The sequence below is a fragment of the Tursiops truncatus genome, unplaced genomic scaffold, assembly GCF_011762595.2.
Source record: "Tursiops truncatus isolate mTurTru1 unplaced genomic scaffold, mTurTru1.mat.Y mat_scaffold_97_arrow_ctg1, whole genome shotgun sequence".
Classification (NCBI taxonomy): Eukaryota; Metazoa; Chordata; class Mammalia; order Artiodactyla; family Delphinidae; genus Tursiops; species Tursiops truncatus.
The window spans coordinates 10414-31788 of NW_022983470.1; the positions used below are offsets into that span (position 1 = coordinate 10414).

General features: G+C 38.7%; 1 protein-coding gene across 1 annotated transcript; it reads left to right on the plus strand.

Moving 5' to 3' along the window:
* The first annotated feature begins 4008 nt into the window (after positions 1 to 4008).
* Positions 4009 to 7445, plus strand: LOC117310990 (putative G antigen family E member 3). Its single transcript, XM_033850499.2, has 6 exons — positions 4009 to 4163; positions 4928 to 5010; positions 5437 to 5544; position 6129; positions 6328 to 6453; positions 7423 to 7445. Exons 1-6 carry the CDS (start codon positions 4061 to 4063, stop codon positions 7443 to 7445), a joined length of 444 nt encoding a protein of 147 aa, XP_033706390.2. The 5' UTR covers positions 4009 to 4060.
* The last annotated feature ends 13930 nt before the right edge of the window (positions 7446 to 21375 follow it).

Sequence of the window (21375 nt, forward strand, 5' to 3'; positions counted from 1 at the left end):
ACTCCCTCTCACACTATACATTAAAATAAACTCAGAATGAAGGAAAGACCTAAATGTAAGACCGGATACAGTAAAACTCTGAAAAGCAAACATAAGGGAGAGGACAATTTTTGACATAAATTGCAGAAATATCTTTTAGGATCCACCTCCTAGAGTAAAGAAAATGATAACAAAAGTAAAAAAATGGACTTAATTAAACTTAAAATATTTTGCACAGGAAAGCACACCATAAACAAAATGAAAAGACAGCCCACAGAATGGGAGAAAATATTTGCAAACAAAGCGACAAACAAGGGATGAATCTCCAAAATATAAACAGCTCATGCAGCTCAATATCAAAAAAGCAAGCAACCCAATAAAAAATGGGCAAGATACCTAAATAGATATTTCTCTAAAGAAGATATATTGCCAACAGTCACATGAAATGATGCTCAACATCTCTAATCGTTAGAGTAATGCAAATCAAAACTACAATGAGGTATCACCTCAAACTAGTCAGAATGGCTATCATCAAAAACTCTACAAACATTAAATGCTGGAGAGGGTGTGGGAAAAGGGAACCCTCCTACATTGTTGGTGGGAATGTAAATTGGTAAAACCACTATGGACAACAGTATGGAGGTTCCTTAAAAAACTAAAAATAGAACTATCGTATCATCCAGCAATCCCTCTCCTGGGCATATATCTAGAGAACATCATAATTCAAAAAGGTACATGCACCCCAATGTTCATAGATGCAATATCTACAATGACCAAGACATGGAAGCAACTTAAATGTCCACTGACAGAGGAATGGATAAAGAAGATGTGGTACATATATGAAATGGACTATTACTCAGCCATGAAAAAAATGAAATAATGTCATTTGCAACAACATGGATGGACCTAGTGATTACCATATTAAGTGAAGTAAGTCGACAGAAAAGGTCAAATATCATGTGATATCACATGTGGAATGTAAAAGAAATGAAACGAATTTATTTAGAAAACATAAAGAGACTTAGAAATCAAACTTATGGTTACCAAAGGGGAAAGTTGGGGACAGGGTTAAATTAGGAGTTTGAGATTAACATATACACACCACTATGCATAAAATATATATTCAATAAAGACCTACTGTATAGCGCAAGGAACTCTACTTAATATTCTGTAATAACCCATGTGGGAAAAGAATCTTAAAACTAATGGATATATGTATATGTATAACTGAATCACCTTGCTGTATACCTGAAACTAATGCAACATTGTAAATCAACTATACTCCAGTATAAAATAAAAACTAAATTAAAAAAATAGGTCCTGTGACAAACCATAATGGAAAAGAATATGAAAACATATATATATATATATATATATATATATATATATATATATATATAAAACCAAGTCACTTTGCTGTACAGAAGGAATTCACACAACATTGTAAATCAACTATACTTCAATGAAACTTAAAAAAATTAAGCAAAATAAAAATTTTAAAAATGAAAGAGAAATTAAGGAAACAACCTGAGGAATAAACTTAGCCCAGGAAGTGAAAAACCTATAATTTGAACACTATTAAAAAAATAGATGATTAATTAAGATGATGCAAAGAAATGCATTTGTAGCCTGTCATCATGGATTGGAAGAATTAGTGTTTAAATGTCCATACTACCACAAGCAATCTACAGATTTAATGAACTCACTATTAAAAATACCCATGGCATTTTTCACAGAACTAGAGCAAATAATCCTAAAATGTATATGGATTTATGAATTCCCAAAGCAATCTTGAGCAAAAAGAACAAAGCAAGATGTATATAGCTTACTGACTTCCAACTATGCTACAAAGCTACAGTGATCAAAAGAGTATATTAGTGTCACAAATACAATATATACATCCATGGAACAGAATAGAGACCCCAGAAATTAACCCATGCAATTATGGTCAATTAATCTATGACAATGAAATTAGAATATTTTCTCACACCTATAGAAAAATAAACTCTAAATGGATGAAAGGCCTAAATGTAAGACAAGCAACCATAGAACTCTTAGAGGAAAATGTAGGGAGAACACTCTTTATCATAAACTGTAGCAATTTTTTTGGATATATCTCCTAAAGCAAAAGGAACAAAAACAAAAATAAATAAGTGATACCTAATTAAACTTAAAAGCTTCACACTGCAAAGGAAATCAAGAACAAGCTGAAAACACAAGCTACTGAATGGGAAAACTATATTTGCAAATGATATAACCAATATGGGCTTAATATCCAATATATATATTCAACTCATAGGGCTCAATATCAAAGCAAAAAACAACTTGATTAAAAATTGGCAGACCTGAATAGACATTTTTCCCAACAATATATACAAATGACCATAGGCACACGAAAAAATGCCCAACATTGCTAATTCTCAGAGAAATGAAAATCAAAACCACAATGAGATATAACCTCATACATATCAGAAAGGCTATCCTCAAAAACTCTACAAATAACAGATATTGGTGAGGATGTGGAGAAAAGAGAGCCCTAGTATATCTTTGGTTGGAATGTAAATTGGTGCAACTGCTATGGAAAACATTATGGAAGTTCCTCAAAAAACAAAAAAATAGAACTACCATATGATCTAGCAATTCCACTGCTGGGTATATAACTGGAAGAAAAATGAAAACAGTAATTTGGAAATATACATACACCCTAATATTCATAGAAGCATTATTTACAACAGTGAAGAAATAGAAGCAACTCAAATAGCCATCAACAGACAATTGGATTAAGAAGATGTGGTATATCTCAATACATACAATGGAATATTAGCCATAAAAAATAATGAAGTACTGCCATTTGCTGCAATGAGGATGGACCTAGAGAGTATTATGCTTAGTGAAATAAATCAGATAGAGAAAGATAAGCATGATATCCGTTATATGTGGAATCTAAAAAATAATAGAAATGAATGTATATGTGTAACCGAAACAACTTAGAGATATAGACAACTAACTAATGGTTATTGATAAGGAGAGGTGAGGGGGAGGGGCAAAATAGAGTGGGGAATTAAGAGACAATCTATCTTTTATAAAATAAGTGAGCAGCATACACCTATTGCACAGCACAGGGAAATATAGACATTATTTTGTAATAACATTAAATGAGCATAAATGATCTATAAAAATATTGAATCACTGCATTGCACACCGGGAGCTAATGTAATATTGTAAATCCTTCATTTAAAAAAGTTGTTCCATGAGGTTAATATAAAATCATTAAAAATGGCATTTTTCCCTAAGTAAACTTGTAAGTTATATGCAATACCAGTTAGTATCACAACGGGAATATTTTGCATAAGATGAAAATGTTCATCTGAAAGACAAGAGTGCTAGAAAAGCCAGGGAAAGTGGAAATAATGAGAGGGAGTATTAGTGTTTCAAATATAATTAATCTATAGCCATTAAAATAGGATGGTAGTGGTACAAGTATAGACAAAGAGTGAAATGGAAGAAAATTGAAAGGAGTGAATTACAGAATGAATGGGAATGTGGACGACAATGAAAGAGCCATTTCAAATCTGTGGGAGAAATGAGGGTTGAAGAAATTATGGTTAATCCCTAACTCTACTTTGTGCAGGTCAATCAAGGGTTTGAATACACAATAATGCAACCAAAAAGACTAATTGTGTCTATTCTATTGGAGTGGGCCAGCTCATTGCAAGCATGACAGAAAACTCAAGAAGCAGTAAAGAAAATTATTGAATAAAGCATGTCTAAAAGAGGTGTTAAAATCCTTAATATTTATTTCTATCACGGTGGATTTTTCTAAGGCACATCCTTCCCTAAGAGCAGCCTGGGGCTGATCTTCCCCAAAGTTACTGGACATGGAAGAAAGGTTGGTAGGAAAAACAAAAGTTCTTTGAAGTCCACTTTGGGCTTTAGGAGGGCTTGAACTTCCAGGTCTCTCTGTAGCAGTGGGAAATCCTCAGGCTGTGCCACACAAGACCTACTCCCTGCGCATGCCCACTGCTATGCATGCACGTTTTTGTGCACGTCGTTTGTGGCTCAAGCTTGTCCGTTGACACGCATGCGCCTTGCCGTCCATCTTCTGTGTCAATTGCTGTGCCAGCAGAGGGTCTCGCTCAGTGAAACTCAGCCAGTACTCATAGCAGTACTCCCAGGAGTTAGGTGTAAGTGTGAGGGGAAGCCAGCGGGCTTCCCGCGAGTTGAATGGAGTGATCTGTAGCATCTGTGGAGGAAGGTCCTCGAGGTCATCGACATTCTCCTCACAGCTGTCCTGGCTGCCATGGCTCTCGTACTGTTGGCGGGAGAGGGAGGGTGGTGGAAGGTGGAGGGCAGTGGGTCAGATGAAAGAGGGGTGAGTCTTAGGTGTGCTATTTGAGGTATCTTGGTCCTGGTGGCCCTGAAACTGACGACAGAGCACAGAATCCGGAGTCTGCAGTGGGGCCCCAGGCAGGAGGCAGGGCAGACGGTAAAGGAAAGGCCTAGAAGTCGGACCACTGTGAGGTTGTGACTGCATACCGAGATTTGTAGTGCCCTGAACAGGGTACCAAGGGAGAAGTGGGCAAGTCGTTCTTTGAGAAAGCAGCCATAGGCGCTATGTAAAAGAATGAACCTGTCTATGCTCACCCACAAAAGTTTATTTGGCGGTTGTGGGCATGTGCATAGTAAATGGGGGTATTGCAAAACCAGTATTCACTCAAGTTCTAATTTTCTAGTGTTTCCGTGATGAGTCCAGTTGTGAAATGAAACCTCATTAGGAAAGCCCCCATTTTTTACCATGTGTCTTAAGGTGATTTCTACGCCTGTTTGTTGCTCACACACATAAACAAAGGCTTATTTGGTATTAAATACAAATAAGCATTTTGTCATAGTGTTCATATATAGCTATCCTCTTACGTGTAGTTTTCAAATTATAATATTTCTTTTTCAGTGAGAAATATGAGTGGGCATGTAAGAAGAAGATCCAAATCTGCAGGAAGAAGAGAGTCTTCCCAGGTTGTTGGGCCTCTGGTTGTGAGTGCTTCAACATTTAATGTTTTCCATTACCAGAATCAATTTATTTATTGTTGTTGAACTAGTACATATACATTCATATTGTCTTCCATATTGATAAAAAATGATAATGGAATCTCATGAAAAAAACATTGACCCAGGACGATTAAATTCTGTTCTTGCCTGGATGCGTGTGCTCTTAAGTTTCCTACCTGTTGTCCTATACTAGTCAATAATGGATTACACACATCCATTTCAGTGTAGATTAAAACAGTTTGTGTCTGCGAGAAGAGTAACAATTTTATTAAGAAAAAAATTGTGTGTGTGTGTCTGTGTGTGTATTACTGTTGGAAAATATATTTAGATTTATGATTAAATATATGTATGTATTATATACATTCATAAATTATTGATTTTTAAAATTTGTGAACAAAATCACACCCCTAGGCTCAGCAGCCCAGTGATAAACCACCTCAACTAGAGGAACCACCGTCTGAGAATCAGGATACTATATCTGCTCAGGACATTGAAGGTGAAGGAGCACCTGTGGCTCAAGTTGAAAAGAGAGGGGATAAGAGTCCTTGTGGGTCTATGGGTGGTGGAGTTGTATTTGTACATCATGCATTATGACCCACTGGAAACAAGAGGAAAGAAACATTAGAAAAATATTTCAAACAATTCTTGCTACTACTCTGGGGAAAATGTGGAGTGAAGACAAGTAAAATTGTCAGAAAACTTTCCTAACATTCTGAAAGTGGCTTTTTCTTCATTGGGCTTTCGTATGTTAACCTTTGAGTGCATTACAGAGCTCCTATATAGTTTGTTCAGCCAGTGTGTTATTTTATTTATGTTTCTATGGGAGAATGAAAGTTTGGGACTACCTAACCTGCCATTTTGCTGATATTTTCATTTTTTAAGACTTTTTCCCACACAACATTTATTAGTGCCTGCTCATGCCATGTAATGTACTAAGTGCTTGGAGTCTCAGAGCCAATGACAGACCTAATTTCTGTCTGAAACTTATAAACTAGTCAGAAAGACCCTAACAAATCACTGATTTAATACACAAGTACAATAACAGCTTAGTACAAAAGGGACAATTAAGATTTCTGGGGGTAGCCTGGAGTAAGGAAGGAAAGGGTAATATTTGAACAACTTGTTTTCCTTTTTTCTGGCAACAGACTCCTGAAGCTAATGCTCTTGGGATTCTTATGCATCACATTTATTACCATACGAGTATCTAGGCTTTTATTTCATAATGATGAGGGAATGACTATTATTTCCTTGTTCATATTTCATGGTTTTACATCTTAATATAATGACCTTTTTATTTTTAAGGACCTGCTATGGAAGCTGATCAACAGGAACTGCCTCTGCTGAAGACTGTGGATGAGCCTGGGGATGGTCCTGATGTCAAGGAGGAGATTCTACCAAGTCTAGAGCCCATTAAAATGCCAGAAGCAGGTTTGTTATCTATTAAGATGGAAATTATGGAGTCTTTATTTTCTAAAATATTATATATTTTTTAATATAAAGGTAACTTTACTGCTGTTTTAATAACAGACTTCACATACAAAGGTTATTAGAATGGCAATTCAGACCACAGTGACTGTCATATTAAGTCATCAAGGATGGGAACCATTTGGGTAAAATTTATATTGCGTTTTAAGATCCAAAAGTATTTTCTCACTTTTGAGTATAAGTCATTTAGTCAACAACTAATAATTTTCAGATATTTCATAAAGGCCTGCTTTTCAAAAAAACACATTATAGTAAACATCAGTTTATATTTTGATGTCATCTATAGTGGTAATGATTTAAAACTAGTGTGGATATGTAATTTCTTTGTATAAATGGAAATGCTTTTAAGTGTGTAGAGACAAGAGAATGGGTGATAATGGGGACAAATGTTTACTCTACTTAAAATAGCAACATAAAGACTAAAATATCCCAAAGAAACATTTTTGCATTTTTCCACAATAGAGACAAAACAAATGCAATAATGGCCTTTCTGTTTACTTTGCTTAGCTTGTTCCAAGCACATCTTTTATTCAAAATATTATTTCACGTGAAAACATTGAAAACATATTTTTCCTTAGGTTTTATGTTTGGTTGGATTATTACTGAAAGTATGTTATTTTTCCCTTTCTACCTATAACTACCTTTAAATAATTTAATTTGATTAAATTTGCACTGAACTGGAACAGTCTCTTTGTTTCCTTATTGCACTAAAAAGTGATGTGATTCAAATTGCTGTTTATATGACTAAAAGTTTACCTTCAATATCTATACAGAGATTAACTGGATGCAAGCCAAAGGGTCACCCCTAGGGACTGCCTTTAATCCAACAAAAGTGTAGTGTCCTTTGTATGGCTATAGTCAGTTAAATAAAGTTCTGCAAATTAATTTGCCTCGATTTTCTTTTCATTATAGGTGAAGGGCAACCACGGATTTAAACAAAAGTAGACTGAAGCCAAGTACGCTGTCCCTATGTTGGAAATTTGACTGTTCACCATCTCTCAATAAAGTTTTACAACTTTCTTCAAAGAATTCTTGCATAATTTTATTAAATGTATTCCCAGGTATTTGATGTTTTTGAAAATTGTATCTTTTTTGCAAGTTTTTACGTATTTGAGACTGTATATAGAGAAAAAATGTGAACTGACTTATTTTCCAGCAACTTTGCTAAATATGCTTATTAATTCCAGAAGTTTATGTATTGATCCTTTTGGATTTGAAAAATAACGCAATCATATCATCTTTGAATAATGTTCTGGTTTTGCCATTTTGAACAGTATACCTTTTATTTCTTCTTCTCATTTATGGTATTGGACAGGACCCTCCAATACTATTTACTAGTGGATATCCCTGTCTTTATCCTGATCAGAAATGTAAAAGTTTTCACATTTCAGTATAATGTTTACTGTGCTTTTTCATAGGTACACTTTATCAAAATAAGGTAGTTCCATTCTGTTCCTGTTTTGCTAAGTATACTAAACTTGAATATATGTAGAATTTCATCAAACACTTACAGTGCATCTCTTGAAATCATAGCACCTTATTTCTGCATTAATTGGTTAATGTGATAAATTACAGTACGTTTTTACATTACATCTCTGAGCCCCTTACACCTCAATAAAACACTTCTGCAACAAAGTACTACATTCAAAATCTACTCTGCTTATAGAATGGTAGGTGATTATAAACAGCAATTATTCCTCCCTCTTACAGAAGTTTAGAAATATTTACCTGATCAAACACAGGACTGAAAATCTGTGGTCCAATTGAAAAATGTGTCTAAATTTGGAGTATCCTAATTTTCCACAAAATACGTGAGAGGTTCCTAGGTTGTAGAACTGGATGGAAGGATTAGGTAGAAAAAAAGTGAAATGAACCAGAGGGACCTGCTGAGGGAAAATTACTTGGGTCCTACCTACTCTGTCTCCATAAAAGCTATGGCATGAAATAGCCATTGGTTTCAATCCTGGCTCTGACATACTGGCTGTGTGATGATGGAAAATACTTAAATTCGTTGCGTGTATTTATCTATTTCTAAAATAGAAATTATAATCTAATATTTACAGTAAAGTACTGCCGTGAAGAAAAAGTGAGCTGACATACACACACACACACACACACACACACACAAATACACAGATACATATGGAGAGAGAGAGAGAAGGAGTTACAGTACAAATGGATATGATCCATTAATTATATTCTGTGTTTTTGTTTAAATGTTCATGGTTTTTTTACTTTTTGCAGTTACATCTGTAGCAAATGATATTGCTTTTGAATTTCAGGTTGGGATAATAGGTTAACTTTATAAATGAATTTGAGCCAAGAAACTGATTTGATTTAAATAAGTTATGTAGTTATCAGACATGGCATCAATTTTAAAGTTGTTTTACAAATGACAGAGGCCTGGCAAATGCTGCCTTAAAGTCCTACTATGGGCTTAAGTTTGTGCTCCACACAACTCAATACCACAGTCTCTGTCAAGTGGTTAGGCATTCCTTAAACAGCACTGTGGTGGCTAACAGGGCCATAAAGGGCACTATTGAAGTTTTTAGATTGAGTTACCACATGTCCATTGATTTGACTGGTAAGGAGATAACTACCCCAAATAGATCTAAAATGTTTCTTATGGAAGCAAAAGCAATATCAGCATTGTGTCAACTCCCTAAGTCCCTAGTCCCACAGCATGATGCAGAATCGGAGATGCTCAGTGATAGACACCACAGGTGGTGAGTCTCTCTGCTGGCGTGGAGCCCACAGCTGTACCCTAAGGCACTGAGCAGTTCTGTAGGCCACAGCTGTACTCTAAGGTGGAGCAAGGAGGAACATCCTGTACTCAACTGAAAAGAGGGAGATGGATGAATAAGGACCATATGTCAGGGACGAGGGGAAGATGGTGGAAGAGTAAGACACGGAGATCACCTACCTCCCCAAAGACACACCAGAAATACATCTACACGTGGAACAACTCCTACATAACACCTAGTGAATGCTGTCAGAAGACCTCAGACCTTCCGAAAGGCAAGAATCTCCCCACGTACCAGGGTAGGGCAAAATAAAAAGAATAAACAGAGGCAAAAGGATAGGTACGGGACCTGCACCAGTGGGAGGGAGCTGTTAAGGAGGAAAGGTTTCCACACACTAGGAAGCCCCTTCGCGGGCGGAGGCTGCGGGTGGCGGAGGGGGAAAGCTTTGGAACCACGGAGGAGAGCACAGCAACAGGGGTGCGGAGGGCAAATTGGGGAGATTCCCCCACAGAGGATCGGTGCCGACTGGCACTGACCAGCCCGAGAGGCTTGTCTGCTCACCCTCCGGGGCGGGCAGGGCTGGGAGCTGAGGCTTGGGCTTTGGTCGGAGCACAGGGAGAGGACTGGGGTTGGCGGCGTGAACACAGCCTGCAGGGGGTTAGTGCACCATGGCTAACTGGCATGGAGTCCGGGGAAATATCTGGACCTGCCGAAGAGGCAAGTTACTTTTCTATCCCTCTGTTTTTCCTGGTGAGTGAGGACAGCGGATTAAGAGCGCTGCTTAAAGGAGCTCCAGAGACGGGCGCCAGCCGCGGCTAAAAGCACTGACCCCTGAGACAGGCATGAGATGCCAAGGCTGCTGCTGCCGCCACAGAGAAGCCTGTGTGTGAGCACAGGTCACTATCCACACTCCCCTTCCGGGGAGCCTCTGCAGCCTTCCACTGCCATGGTCCCGGGATTCAGGGACTACTTCCCAGGGAGAACGCACGGAGCGCTTCAGGCTGGTGAAACGTCACGACGGCCTCTGCCGTGGCAGGCTCTCCCAGAACACCGTGCCCCTCCCTCCCCCAGGCCTGAGTGAGCCAGAGTCCCAGAAACAGCTCCTCCTTTAACCCCGTCCTTTCTGAGCGAAAATCAGATGCCCTCCACCGACCGACATGCACAGTTGGGGCCAAATCCAAATACAAGCCCCTGGGAGCTGTGAGAACAAAGAGAAAGGGAAATCTCTCCCAGCAGCCTCAGAAGCAGCAGATCAAAGCTCCAAAATCAACTTGATGTACCCTGCAACTGTGAAATACATGAATAGACAACGAATCATCCCAGATTAAGGAGGTGGACTTTGAGAGCAAGATTTATGATTTTTCCTCTTTTTGTGAATGTGTATGTGTATGCTTCTGTGTGAGATTTTGTCTGTATAGCTTTGCTTCCACCATTTGTCCTAGGGTTCTATCCATCCGTTTTTTTGTCTTTTTCTTCTTTTTGGAAAAAAAAAAAAAGAATCAGGGCTGACCAGCACTCACCAGCCGGAGAGGCTTTTCTGCTCACCCGCCGGGGCGGGTGGGGCTGGGAGCTGAGGCTCGGGCTTCGGTCGGAGCGCAGGGAGAGGACTGGTGTTGGCGGCATGAACACAGCCTGCAGGGGGATAGCGCACCACGGTTAGCCGGGAGGGAGTCCGTGGTAAAGTCTGGACCTGCCGAAGAGGAAAGAGACGTTTTCTTCCCCCTTTGTTTCCTGGTGCGCGAGGACAGGGGATTAAGAATGCTGCTTAAGGGAGCTCCAGAGACGGGCGCGAGCCGCGGCTAAAAGGGCGGACCCCAGAGATGGGGCGTGAGATGCTAAGGCTGCTGCTGTCGCCACCAAGGAGCCTGTGTACGAGCACAGGTCACTATCCACACCCCTCTTCCAGGGAGCCTGTGCAGCCTGCCACTGCCAGGGTCCCGGGAGAATGCTTGGCACGCCTCAGGCTGGTGTAACATCACACCGCCTGAGTGAGCCAGAGTCCCCAAAGGAGCTGCTCCTTTAACCCCGTCCTGTCTGAGTGAAGAATAGAGGCCCTCCGCGACCTACATGCAGAGGTGGGGCCAAATTCAAAGCTGAGGCCATGGGAGCTGTGAGAACAAAGAAGAGAACGGGAAATCTCTCCCAGCAGCCTCAGAAGCAGCAGATTAAAACTCCACAATCAACTTGATGTACCCTGCATCTGTGGAATATATCAATAGACAATGAATCATCCCAAATTGAGGAGGTGGACTTTGAGAGGAAGATTTATGATTTTTTCCCCTTTTCCTCTTTTTGTGAGTGTGCATGTGTATGCTTCTGTGTGAGACTTTGTCTGTATAGCTTTGCTTCCACCATTTTTCCTAGTGTTCTATCCATCCTTTGTTTTTTTTTTGTTTGTTTGTTTGTTTTTTGCAGTACGCGGGCCTCTCACTGTTGTGGTCTCTCCCGTTGCAGAGCACAGGCTCCAGACACGCAGGCTCAGCGGCGATGGCTCACGGGCCCAGCTGCTCCGTGGCATGTGGGATCTTCCCAGACCAGGGCACGAACCTGTGTCCCCTGCATCAGTAGGCGGACTCTCAAACACTGCACCACCAGGGAAGCCCTATTGTTTGTTTTTTAATTTTTTTCTTAATAATTACTTTTTATTTTAATTATTTTATTTTACTTTATCTTCTTTCTTTCTTTCTTACCTTCCTTCCCTCCTTTAGACAACGAATCTTCCCAAATTGAGGCGGTGGATTTTAAGAGCAAGGTTTATGATTTTTCCCCCCTTTTCCTCTTTTTGTGAGTGTGTATGTGTATGCTTCTGTGTGAGATTTTGTCTGTATAGCTTTGCTTCCACCACTTGTCTTAGGGTTCTCTCCATCTGTATTGCTGATTTTTTAAAATATTTTTTCTTTCTTTTTTCTAATAATTAGTTTTTATTTTAATAACTTTACTATATTTTAACTTACTTTATTTTATTTTACTTTATCTTTTTTCTTTCTTTATTTTTCTCCTTCCTTCCCTCCTTCCTTCCTTCCTTCCTCCTTCCCTCCCTCTCTCCCTCCTTTCTTTCTTTCTTTCTTTCTTCCTTCCTTTCTTTCTTTCTTTCTTTTTTTCTTTCTACTTCTACTATTTCTTTCTTTCTACTTTTTCTCTCTTTTTTTTCTGAGCCGTGTGGATGAAAGGCTCTTGGTGCTACAGCCCAGAGTCAGTGCTTGCCTCTGAGGTGGGAGAGCCAACTACAGGACACTGGTACACAAGAGACCTCCCAACTCCACATAACATCAAATGGTGAAAATCTCCCAGATATCTCCATCTCAACATCAGCACCCAGCTTCACTCAACGACCAAAAAGCTACAGTACTGGACACCCTATGCCAAACAACTATGAAGACAGGAACACAACTACACCCATTAGCAGAGAGGCTGCCTAAAATCATAAGAAGTCCACAAACACCTCAAAACACACCACCAGACGTACAGCTGCCCACCAGAGAGATAATATCCAGGCTCAGCCACCAGAACACAAGCACTAGTCCCCTCCACCAGGAAGCCTACACAACCCACTGAACCAACCTTAGCCATTGGTGACAGACACCAAGAACAACAGGAACTACGAACATGCAGCCTGCAAATAGGAGACCCCAAACACAGTAAGATAAGCAAAATGAGAAGACAGAAAAACACACAGCAGATGAAGGAGCAAGATAAAAACCCACCAGACCTAACAAATGAAGAGGAAATAGGCAGTCTACCTGAAAAAGAATTCAGAATAATGATAGTAAAGATGATCCAAAATCTTGGAAATAGAATAGACAAAATGCAAGAAACATTTAACAAGGACCTAGAAGAAATAAAGATGAAACAAACAATGATGAACAACACAATAAATGAAATTAAAAATACTCTAGATGGGATCAATAGCTGAATAACTGATGCAGAAGAACGGATAAGTGACCTGGAGGATAAAATAGTGGAAATAACTACTGCAGAGCAGAATAAAGAAAAAAGAATGAAAAGAACTGAGGACAGTCTCAGAGACCTCTGGGACAACATTAAATGCACCAATATTCGAATTATAAGGGTTCCAGAAGAAGAAGAGAAAAAGAAAGGGACTGGGAAAATATTTGAAGAGATTACAGTTGAAAACTTCCCTAATATGGGAAAGGAAATAGTTAATCAAGTCCAGGAAGCACAGAGAGTCCCATACAGGATAAATCCAAGTAGAAATATGCCAAGATACATATTAATAAAATGTCACAAATTAAATACAAAGAAAGCATATTAAAAGCAGCAAGGGGAAAACAACAAATAACACACAAGGGAATCCCCATAAGGTTAACAGCTAAACTCTCAGCAGAAACTCTGCAAGCCAGAAGGGACTGGCAGGGCATCTTTAAAGTGATGAAAGAGAAAAATCTGCAACCAAGATTACCCAGCAAGGATCTCATTCAGATTTGACGGAGAAATTAAAACCTTTACAGACAAGCAAAAGCTGAAAGACTTCTGCACCACCAAACCAGCTTTATAACAAATGCTAAAGGAACTTCTCTAGGCAAGAAACACAAAACAAGGAAAAGACCTACAATAACGAACCCAAAACAACTACGAAAATGGGACTAGGACCATAGATATCAATAATTACCTTAAATATAAATGGAGTAAATGCTCCCATCAAAAGACACAGATTGGCTGAATGGATACAAAAATAGACCCATATATATGCTCTCTAAAAGAGACCCATTTCAGACCTAGAGACACATACAGACTGAAAGCACGGGGATGGAAAAAGATATGCCATGAAAATGGAAACCAAAAGAAAGCTGGAGTAGCAATTCTCATATCAGACAAAATAGACTTTAAAATAAAGAGTATTAGAAGAGACAAAGAAGGACATTATGTAATGATCAAGGGATCAATCCAAGAAGAAGATATAACAATTGTAAATATTTATGCACCCAACATAGGGGCACCCCAATACATAAGGCAAATACTAACAGCCATAAAAGGGGAAATCAACAGTAACACATTCATACTACGGGACATTAACACCCCACTTTCACCAGTGGACCGATCATCCAAAATGAAAATAAATAAGGAAACACAAGCTTTAAATGATACATTAACAATATGGACTTAATTGATACTTATAGGACCTTCCATCCAAAAATGACAGAATACACATTTTTCTCAAGTGCTCATGGAACATTCTCCAGGAGAGATCATATCTTGCGTCACAAATCAAGCCTTGGTGAATTTGAGAAAATTAAAATTTTATCAAGTGTCTTTTCCGACCACAAGACTATGAAACTAGATATCAATGACAGGAAAAGATCTGTAAACAATACAAACACATGGAGACTAAACAATACACTACTTAATAATGAAGTGTTCACTGAAGAAATCAAAGAAATTAAAAACATACCTAGAAACAAATGGCAATGGAGACATTACGACCGAAAACTATGGGATGCAGCAAAAGCAGTTCTAAGAGGGAAGTTTATAGAATACAATTCTACCTTAAGAAACAGGAAACATCTCGAATAAACAACCTAACCTTGCTCCTAAAGCAGTTAGAGAAAGAAGAACAAAACCCCACAAAGTTAGCAGAAGGAAAAATCATAAAGAACAGATCAGAAATAAGTGAAAAAGAAATGAAGGAAACGATAGCAAAGATCAATGAAACTAAAATCTGGTTCTCTGAGAAAATAAACAAAATTGAGAAAGCATTAGCCAGACTCATCAAGAAACAAAGGGAGAAGACTCAAATCAATAGAATTACAAATGAAAAAGGAGAAGTTACAACTGACACTGCAGAAATACAAAAGATCATGAGAGATTACTACAAGCAACCCTACGCCAATAAAATGAACAACCTGGAAGAAATGGACAAATTCTTAGAAATGCACAATCTGGCAAGACTGAATCAGGAAGAAATAGAAAATATGTACAGACCAGTCACAAGCACTGTAACTGAAACTGTGATTAAAAATCTTCCCACAAACAAAAACCCAGGACAAGATGGCTTCACAGGTGAATTCTATCAAACATTTAGAGAAGAGCTAACACTTATCCTTCTCAAACTCTTCCAAAATATAGCAGAGGGAGGAACACTCCCAAACTCATTCTACGAAGCCACCATGACCTTGATACCAAAACGAAACAAGGATGTCACAGAGAAAGAAAACTAAAGGCCAATATCACTGATGAACATAGATGCAAAAATCCTCAACAAAATACTAGCAAACAGAATCCAACAGCACATTAAAAGGATCATACACCTTGATCAAGTGGGATTTATTCCGGGAAACCAAGGATTCTTCAATATATGCAAATCAATCAATGTGATAAACCATATTAACAAATTGAAGGAGAAAAAACATATGATCATCTCAATAGATGCAGAGAAAGCTTTCAACAAAATTCAACACCGATTTATGATAAAAACCCTTCAGAAACTAGGCCTAGAGGGAACTTTCCTCAACATAATAAAGGCCATATATGACAAACCCACAGCCAACCTCGTCCTCAATGGTGAAAAACTGAAAGCATTTCCACTAAGATCAGGAAAAAGAAAAGGTTGCCCACTCTCACCACTCTTATTCAACATAGTTTTGGAAGTTTTAGCCACAGCAATCAAAGAAGAAAAGGAAATACAAGGAATCCAAATTGGAAAAGAGGAAGTAAAGCTGTCACTGTTTGCACATGACATGATCCTATACATAGAGAATCCTAAAGACGCTACCAGAAAACTACTAGAGCTAATCAATGAATTTGGTAAAGTTGCAGGATACAAAATTAATGCACAGAAATCTCTGACATTCCTATACACTAATGATGAAAAATCTGAAAGTGAAATGCAGAAAACACTCCCATTTACCAATGCAACAAAAAGAAGAAAATATCTAGGAATAAACCTACCTAAGGAGACAAAAGACCTGTATGCAGAAAATTATAAGACACAGATGAAAGAAAGATGATACAAATAGATGGAGAGATACACCGTGTTCTTGGATTGGAAGAATCAACATTTTGAAAATGACTCTACTACGCAAATCAATCTACAGATTCAATGCAATCCCTATCACACTACCACTGGCATTTTTCACAGAAGTAGAACAAAAAATTCACAATTTGTATGGAAATACAAAGACCCCGAATAGCCAAAGCAATCTTGAGAACGAAAAATAGACCTGGAGGAAGCAGGCTCCCTGACTTCAGACTATACTACAAAGCTACAGTAATCAAGACAGTATGGTACTGGCACAAAAACAGAAAGGTAGATCAATGGAACAGGATAGAAAGTCCAGAGATAAACCCACGCACATATGGACACCTTATCTTTGATAAATGAGGCAGGAATATATAGTGGAAAAGGACAGCCTTTTCAATAAGTGGTGCTGGGAAAAATGGACAGGTACATGTAAAAGTATGATATTAGATCACTCCCTAACACCATACACAAAAATAAGCTCAAAATGGATTACAGACCTAAATGTACGTCCAGAAACTATCAAACTCTTAGAGGAAAACATAGGCAGAACACTCTATGACATAAATCACAGCAAGATCCTTTTTGACCCACCTCCTAGATTAATGGAAATAAAAACAAAAATAAACAAATGGGACCTAATGAAACTTCAAAGCTTTTGCACAGCAAAGGAAACCATAAACAAGACCAAAAGACAACCCTCAGAAAGGGGGAAAATATTTGCAAATGAAGCAACTGACAAAGGATTAATTTCCAAAATTTACAAGCAGCTCATGCAGCTCAAAAAAAAAAAAAAAACAAAACAAAACAAAAAAACAACACAGTCCAAAATTGGGCAGAAGACCTAAATAGACATTTCTCCAAAGAAGATATATAGACTGCCAACAAACACATGAAAGAATGCTCAACATCCTTGACCATTAGGGAAATGCAAACCAAAACTACAATGAGATATCATCTCACACCAGTCAGAATGGCCACCATCAAAAAATCTAGAAACAATAAATGCTGGAGAGGGTGTGGAGAAAGGGGAACACTCCAGCACTGCTGGTGGGAATGTGAATTGGTACAGCCACTATGGAGAACATTATGGAGATTCCTTAAAAAACTGCAAATAGAACTACCGTATGACCCAGCAATCCAACTACTGGGCTTATACCCTGAGAAAAACATAATTCAAAAAGATTCATGTACCAAAATGTTCATTGCAGCTCTATTTACAGTTGCCCAGAGATGGAAACAACCTAAGTGTCCATCATCGGATGAATGGATAAAGAGTTTGTGGCACATATATACAATGGAATATTACTCAGCCATAAAAAGAAACGAAATTGAGCTGTTTGTCATGAGGTGGATAGACCTAGAGTCTGTCATACAGAGTGAAGTAAGTCAGAAAGAGAAAGACAAATACTGTATGCTAACACGTATATATGGAATTTAAGAAAAAAAGATGTCATGAAGAACCTAGGGGTAAGACAGGAATAAAGACACAGACCTACTAGAGAACAGACTTGAGGATATGGGGAGGGGGAAGAGTGAGCTGTGACAAAGCGAGAGAGAGTCATGGACATATATACACTACCAAACATAAGGTAGATAGCTAGTGGAAGCAGCCGCATTGCACAGGGATATCAGCTCGGTGCTTTGTGACCACCTGGAAGGATGGGATACGGAGGGTGGGAGGGAGGGAGACACAAGAGGGAAGAGATATGGGAACATATTTATACATATACCTGATTCACTTTGTTATAGAGCAGAAACTAACACACCATTGTAAAGCAATTATACCCCAATAAAGATGTTAAAAAATAAAAATAAATGCTGGAGAGTGTGTGGAGAAACGGGAACACTCTTGCACTGCTGGCGGGAATGTGAATTGGTATAGCCACTATGGAGAACAGTATGGAGGTTCCTTACAAAAGTACAAATAGAACTACCATATGACCCAGCAATCCCACTACTGGGCATATACCCTGAGACAACCATAATTGAAAAAGAGTCATGTACCAAAATGTTCATTGCAGCTCTATTTACAATAACCTGGAGATGGAAACAACCTAAGTGCCCATCATCAGATGCATGGATAAAGAAGATGTGGCACATATATACAATGGAATATTACTCAGCCATAAAAAGAAACGAAATTGAGCTATTTGTAATGAGCTGGATAGACCTAGAGTCTGTCATACAGAGTGAAGTAAGTCAGAAAGAGAAAGACAAATACTGTATGCTAACACATATATATGGAATTTAAGAAAAAAAGATGTCATGAAGAACCTAGGGGTAAGACAGGAATAAAGACACAGACCTACTAGAGAATGGACTTGAGGATATGGAGAGGGGGAAGGTTAAGCTGTGACAAAGCGAGAGAGAGGTGTGGACATATATACACTACCAAACGTAAGGTAGATAGCTAGTGGGAAGCAGCCGCATAGCACAGGGAGATCAGCTAGGTGCTTTGTGACCGCCTGGAGGGGTGGGATTGGGAGGGTGGGAGGGAGGGAGACGCAAGAGGGAAGAGTCATGGGAACATATGTTTATGTATAACTGATTCACTTTGTTATAAAACAGATACTAACACACCATTGTAAAGCAAGTATACTCCAATAAAGATCTAAAAAAATTTTAAAAAAGGACCTTATGTCAACCTCCAGCAAGGTAGGGAAGCAGCTGAGAGACTGCCTAGTGGCAACTCCCACCAGGCTGCTTATCTCTCCTTGTTCCCAGAGGAATCACAACGTGTTCTGCCAGATTCGGATCTGCCTGCAGTATAGTCTTGCGTCCATGGCCTAAGTGGGGACGTGCAAGGTCACCAGGGCACCGAGGCAGAGCCACTCCCCTACAGTGTCTGGCACAGAACAAGAGGTCACATATGTATGGTGCCAATAAACATAACATATACAATAATGACTCCAAAACAGAGGAGATTCTTTTCTTACCAGAGTCATTATAAAGGATTAATTAATTAATTAAATATGAATTAATGCCTCCATGTCTCAGGAAATATCTGGAATGCTGGAAATGAAAAGACCAATGTCACACAGTACTTGCCATGAGGGATAGCACACTCTAGTTGGAGAAATAGACACATATATAGAAAAACACTTCAAGAATAAAGAAGGAACACAGGCAAGGGACCCACAAAACAACAATAAAAACAGTGAATGGGGTAGCCTAGATCAAGAGTCAACCAAGCAGGGCTTCCCTGGTGGTGCAGTGGTTGAGAGTCCGCCCGCTGATGCACGGGACAAGGGTTCGTGCCCCGGTCCGGGAGGATCCCACATGCCGCGGAGCGGGTGGGCCCGTGAGCCATGACCGCTGAGCCAGCACGTCCGGAGCCTGTGCTCCGCAACGGGAGAGGCCACAACAATGAGAGGCCCGTGTACCGCAAAAAAAAAAAAAAAAAAAAAAAAGAGTCAACCAAGCAGAAAAGACTAATTATGAGAGTGAAAATATGTCCACTGGATTTCCCATGTCCACTGATCACTGGGTTCACATACTTGGCTCTGCTGATACAAGGCTGATTGGCATTTAAGCCTCACATTTAAATACTAAAATAACCAGATTAGCAGTGTCATGGTCATTCAAAAATATTTGCTGATGGCCAGGTGCGGTTTCAGTCCCTTTGTACAGAGGAAAATCAGTGAATTAGCTAACACAGTCCTTAACTGAGGGCTGATCTGAGCAAAGTGTCCAAGATTCATTATGAACATAAAGGTATAGAATATGTTTCTACTGGACACTTCTGGACAGTGTGTAATGAAGGCCACAAACCCTTCAAACAGAAGACTGGAAGAGAGATTTCCTATGATATCTCACTTGCAAAGTATTATTTTCAGTAGACTGCTGTTGTTATCATGGTTATACTTGGTTAAGTGAGTTGCATGTGTCATAAACATGCAGACAAAAAAAAATTTCTAATCACCTGCTGGGAATCTGCCTCTGGGCTCTAAGCTAGGCAGGCTCTAAGGACTTAAAAATGGTTCATTCTGGATATGAGTTCTCAAAGAAAGAGCTCAAAGTCTAATGATAAGAAAACCATCCAAAAAACAATGAAAAAACACATGTGATGAAAGCTATGGCAGGGGTGACACAGGGGATGTGCAGAACATAGTGAAGGGCCCTGTAATCCAGGTGGTCAAATATGGTTTCTCCCAGGGGATGATGCATGTGTTCTAAGTACTACTTCACCATAAACAAATTTTAATCTTTATCCATCCTTCTCATTTTCATTAAAAAATATAAATCTCTCCATTCAAGTATATCAAATTTATACACGACTAAAGATCAGGGAAGATAAGTAAGTTTTTCAAGGTCAAGTCTCTAACCAGTAGAGCAGCCAGTTTTCAATATACTGATATTGGAACCCATATTGGATATCAATATACTGATATTGGAAGCCATGCACTTCTTATTATAGCCATCTCTTTGCTCTTAATATTGTCTTCTGTTTTAATTCACATTCATTACGTGTAGTTTTCCTTGCTCTGCTTTTCCCATAAATTATTTTTCTTTAATTCATCTGTAGTTTATTCTTACAAAACTTTATTGCCAAACTGCTGAAAAAGTTTTCGAAGTTGATTGTACAATATTGCATTCTGACCAGTAGTAAATGAGGGTTCCAGTTGCTCCATACCCTTGTGAAGAGTTGGTGTGATCAGTCTTCAAATTTAGCCATACCAGTAAGTGTGTAGTGATATCTCCTTGGAGTTTTAATGTACATCTCAACATTTGAACACGTTTTCATACATTTATTTGCCATATATATGTTCTTGTCTGCTCAAATGCCTTGGACATATTTTATTGGGTTGTTAGTCTTGTTTTTTTTTTTTAGGAATTACTATTTATTTATTCTTGGTATCTGAAAGTTTACAGTAATACACCTTTGTCTGAGCCTTTATTCACTTGGACTCGGTAATCATGCCCTACATTTTTAGAGGCATTCTTGCGTTTTATTATTTGATAACTTCTGCTACCTCTTTCTCCATTCTCAGTATTTGGAAATATCCTTAATCTAAATCTATAAAGACATTAAAATCTTATAAAGACATTAAAAAGTTTCACTCCTTTTGTCTCTTTATTCAACTCCATGCGAGATTTTCTCAACTTGGTTTTTCCAAGTCTTCCACTGAATATTTTTTATTA

Bases quoted from the DNA above. Each gene is read 5' to 3' on its own strand.
- LOC117310990 (XM_033850499.2), top strand. From the start codon at position 4,061: ATGCGCCTTGCCGTCCATCTTCTGTGTCAATTGCTGTGCCAGCAGAGG. The intron at 4,164-4,927 runs GTAAGTGTGAGG...TTTCTTTTTCAG, and splicing joins AGTACTCCCAGGAGTTAGGT to TGAGAAATATGAGTGGGCAT. The intron at 5,011-5,436 runs GTGAGTGCTTCA...TCACACCCCTAG, and splicing joins AGGTTGTTGGGCCTCTGGTT to GCTCAGCAGCCCAGTGATAA.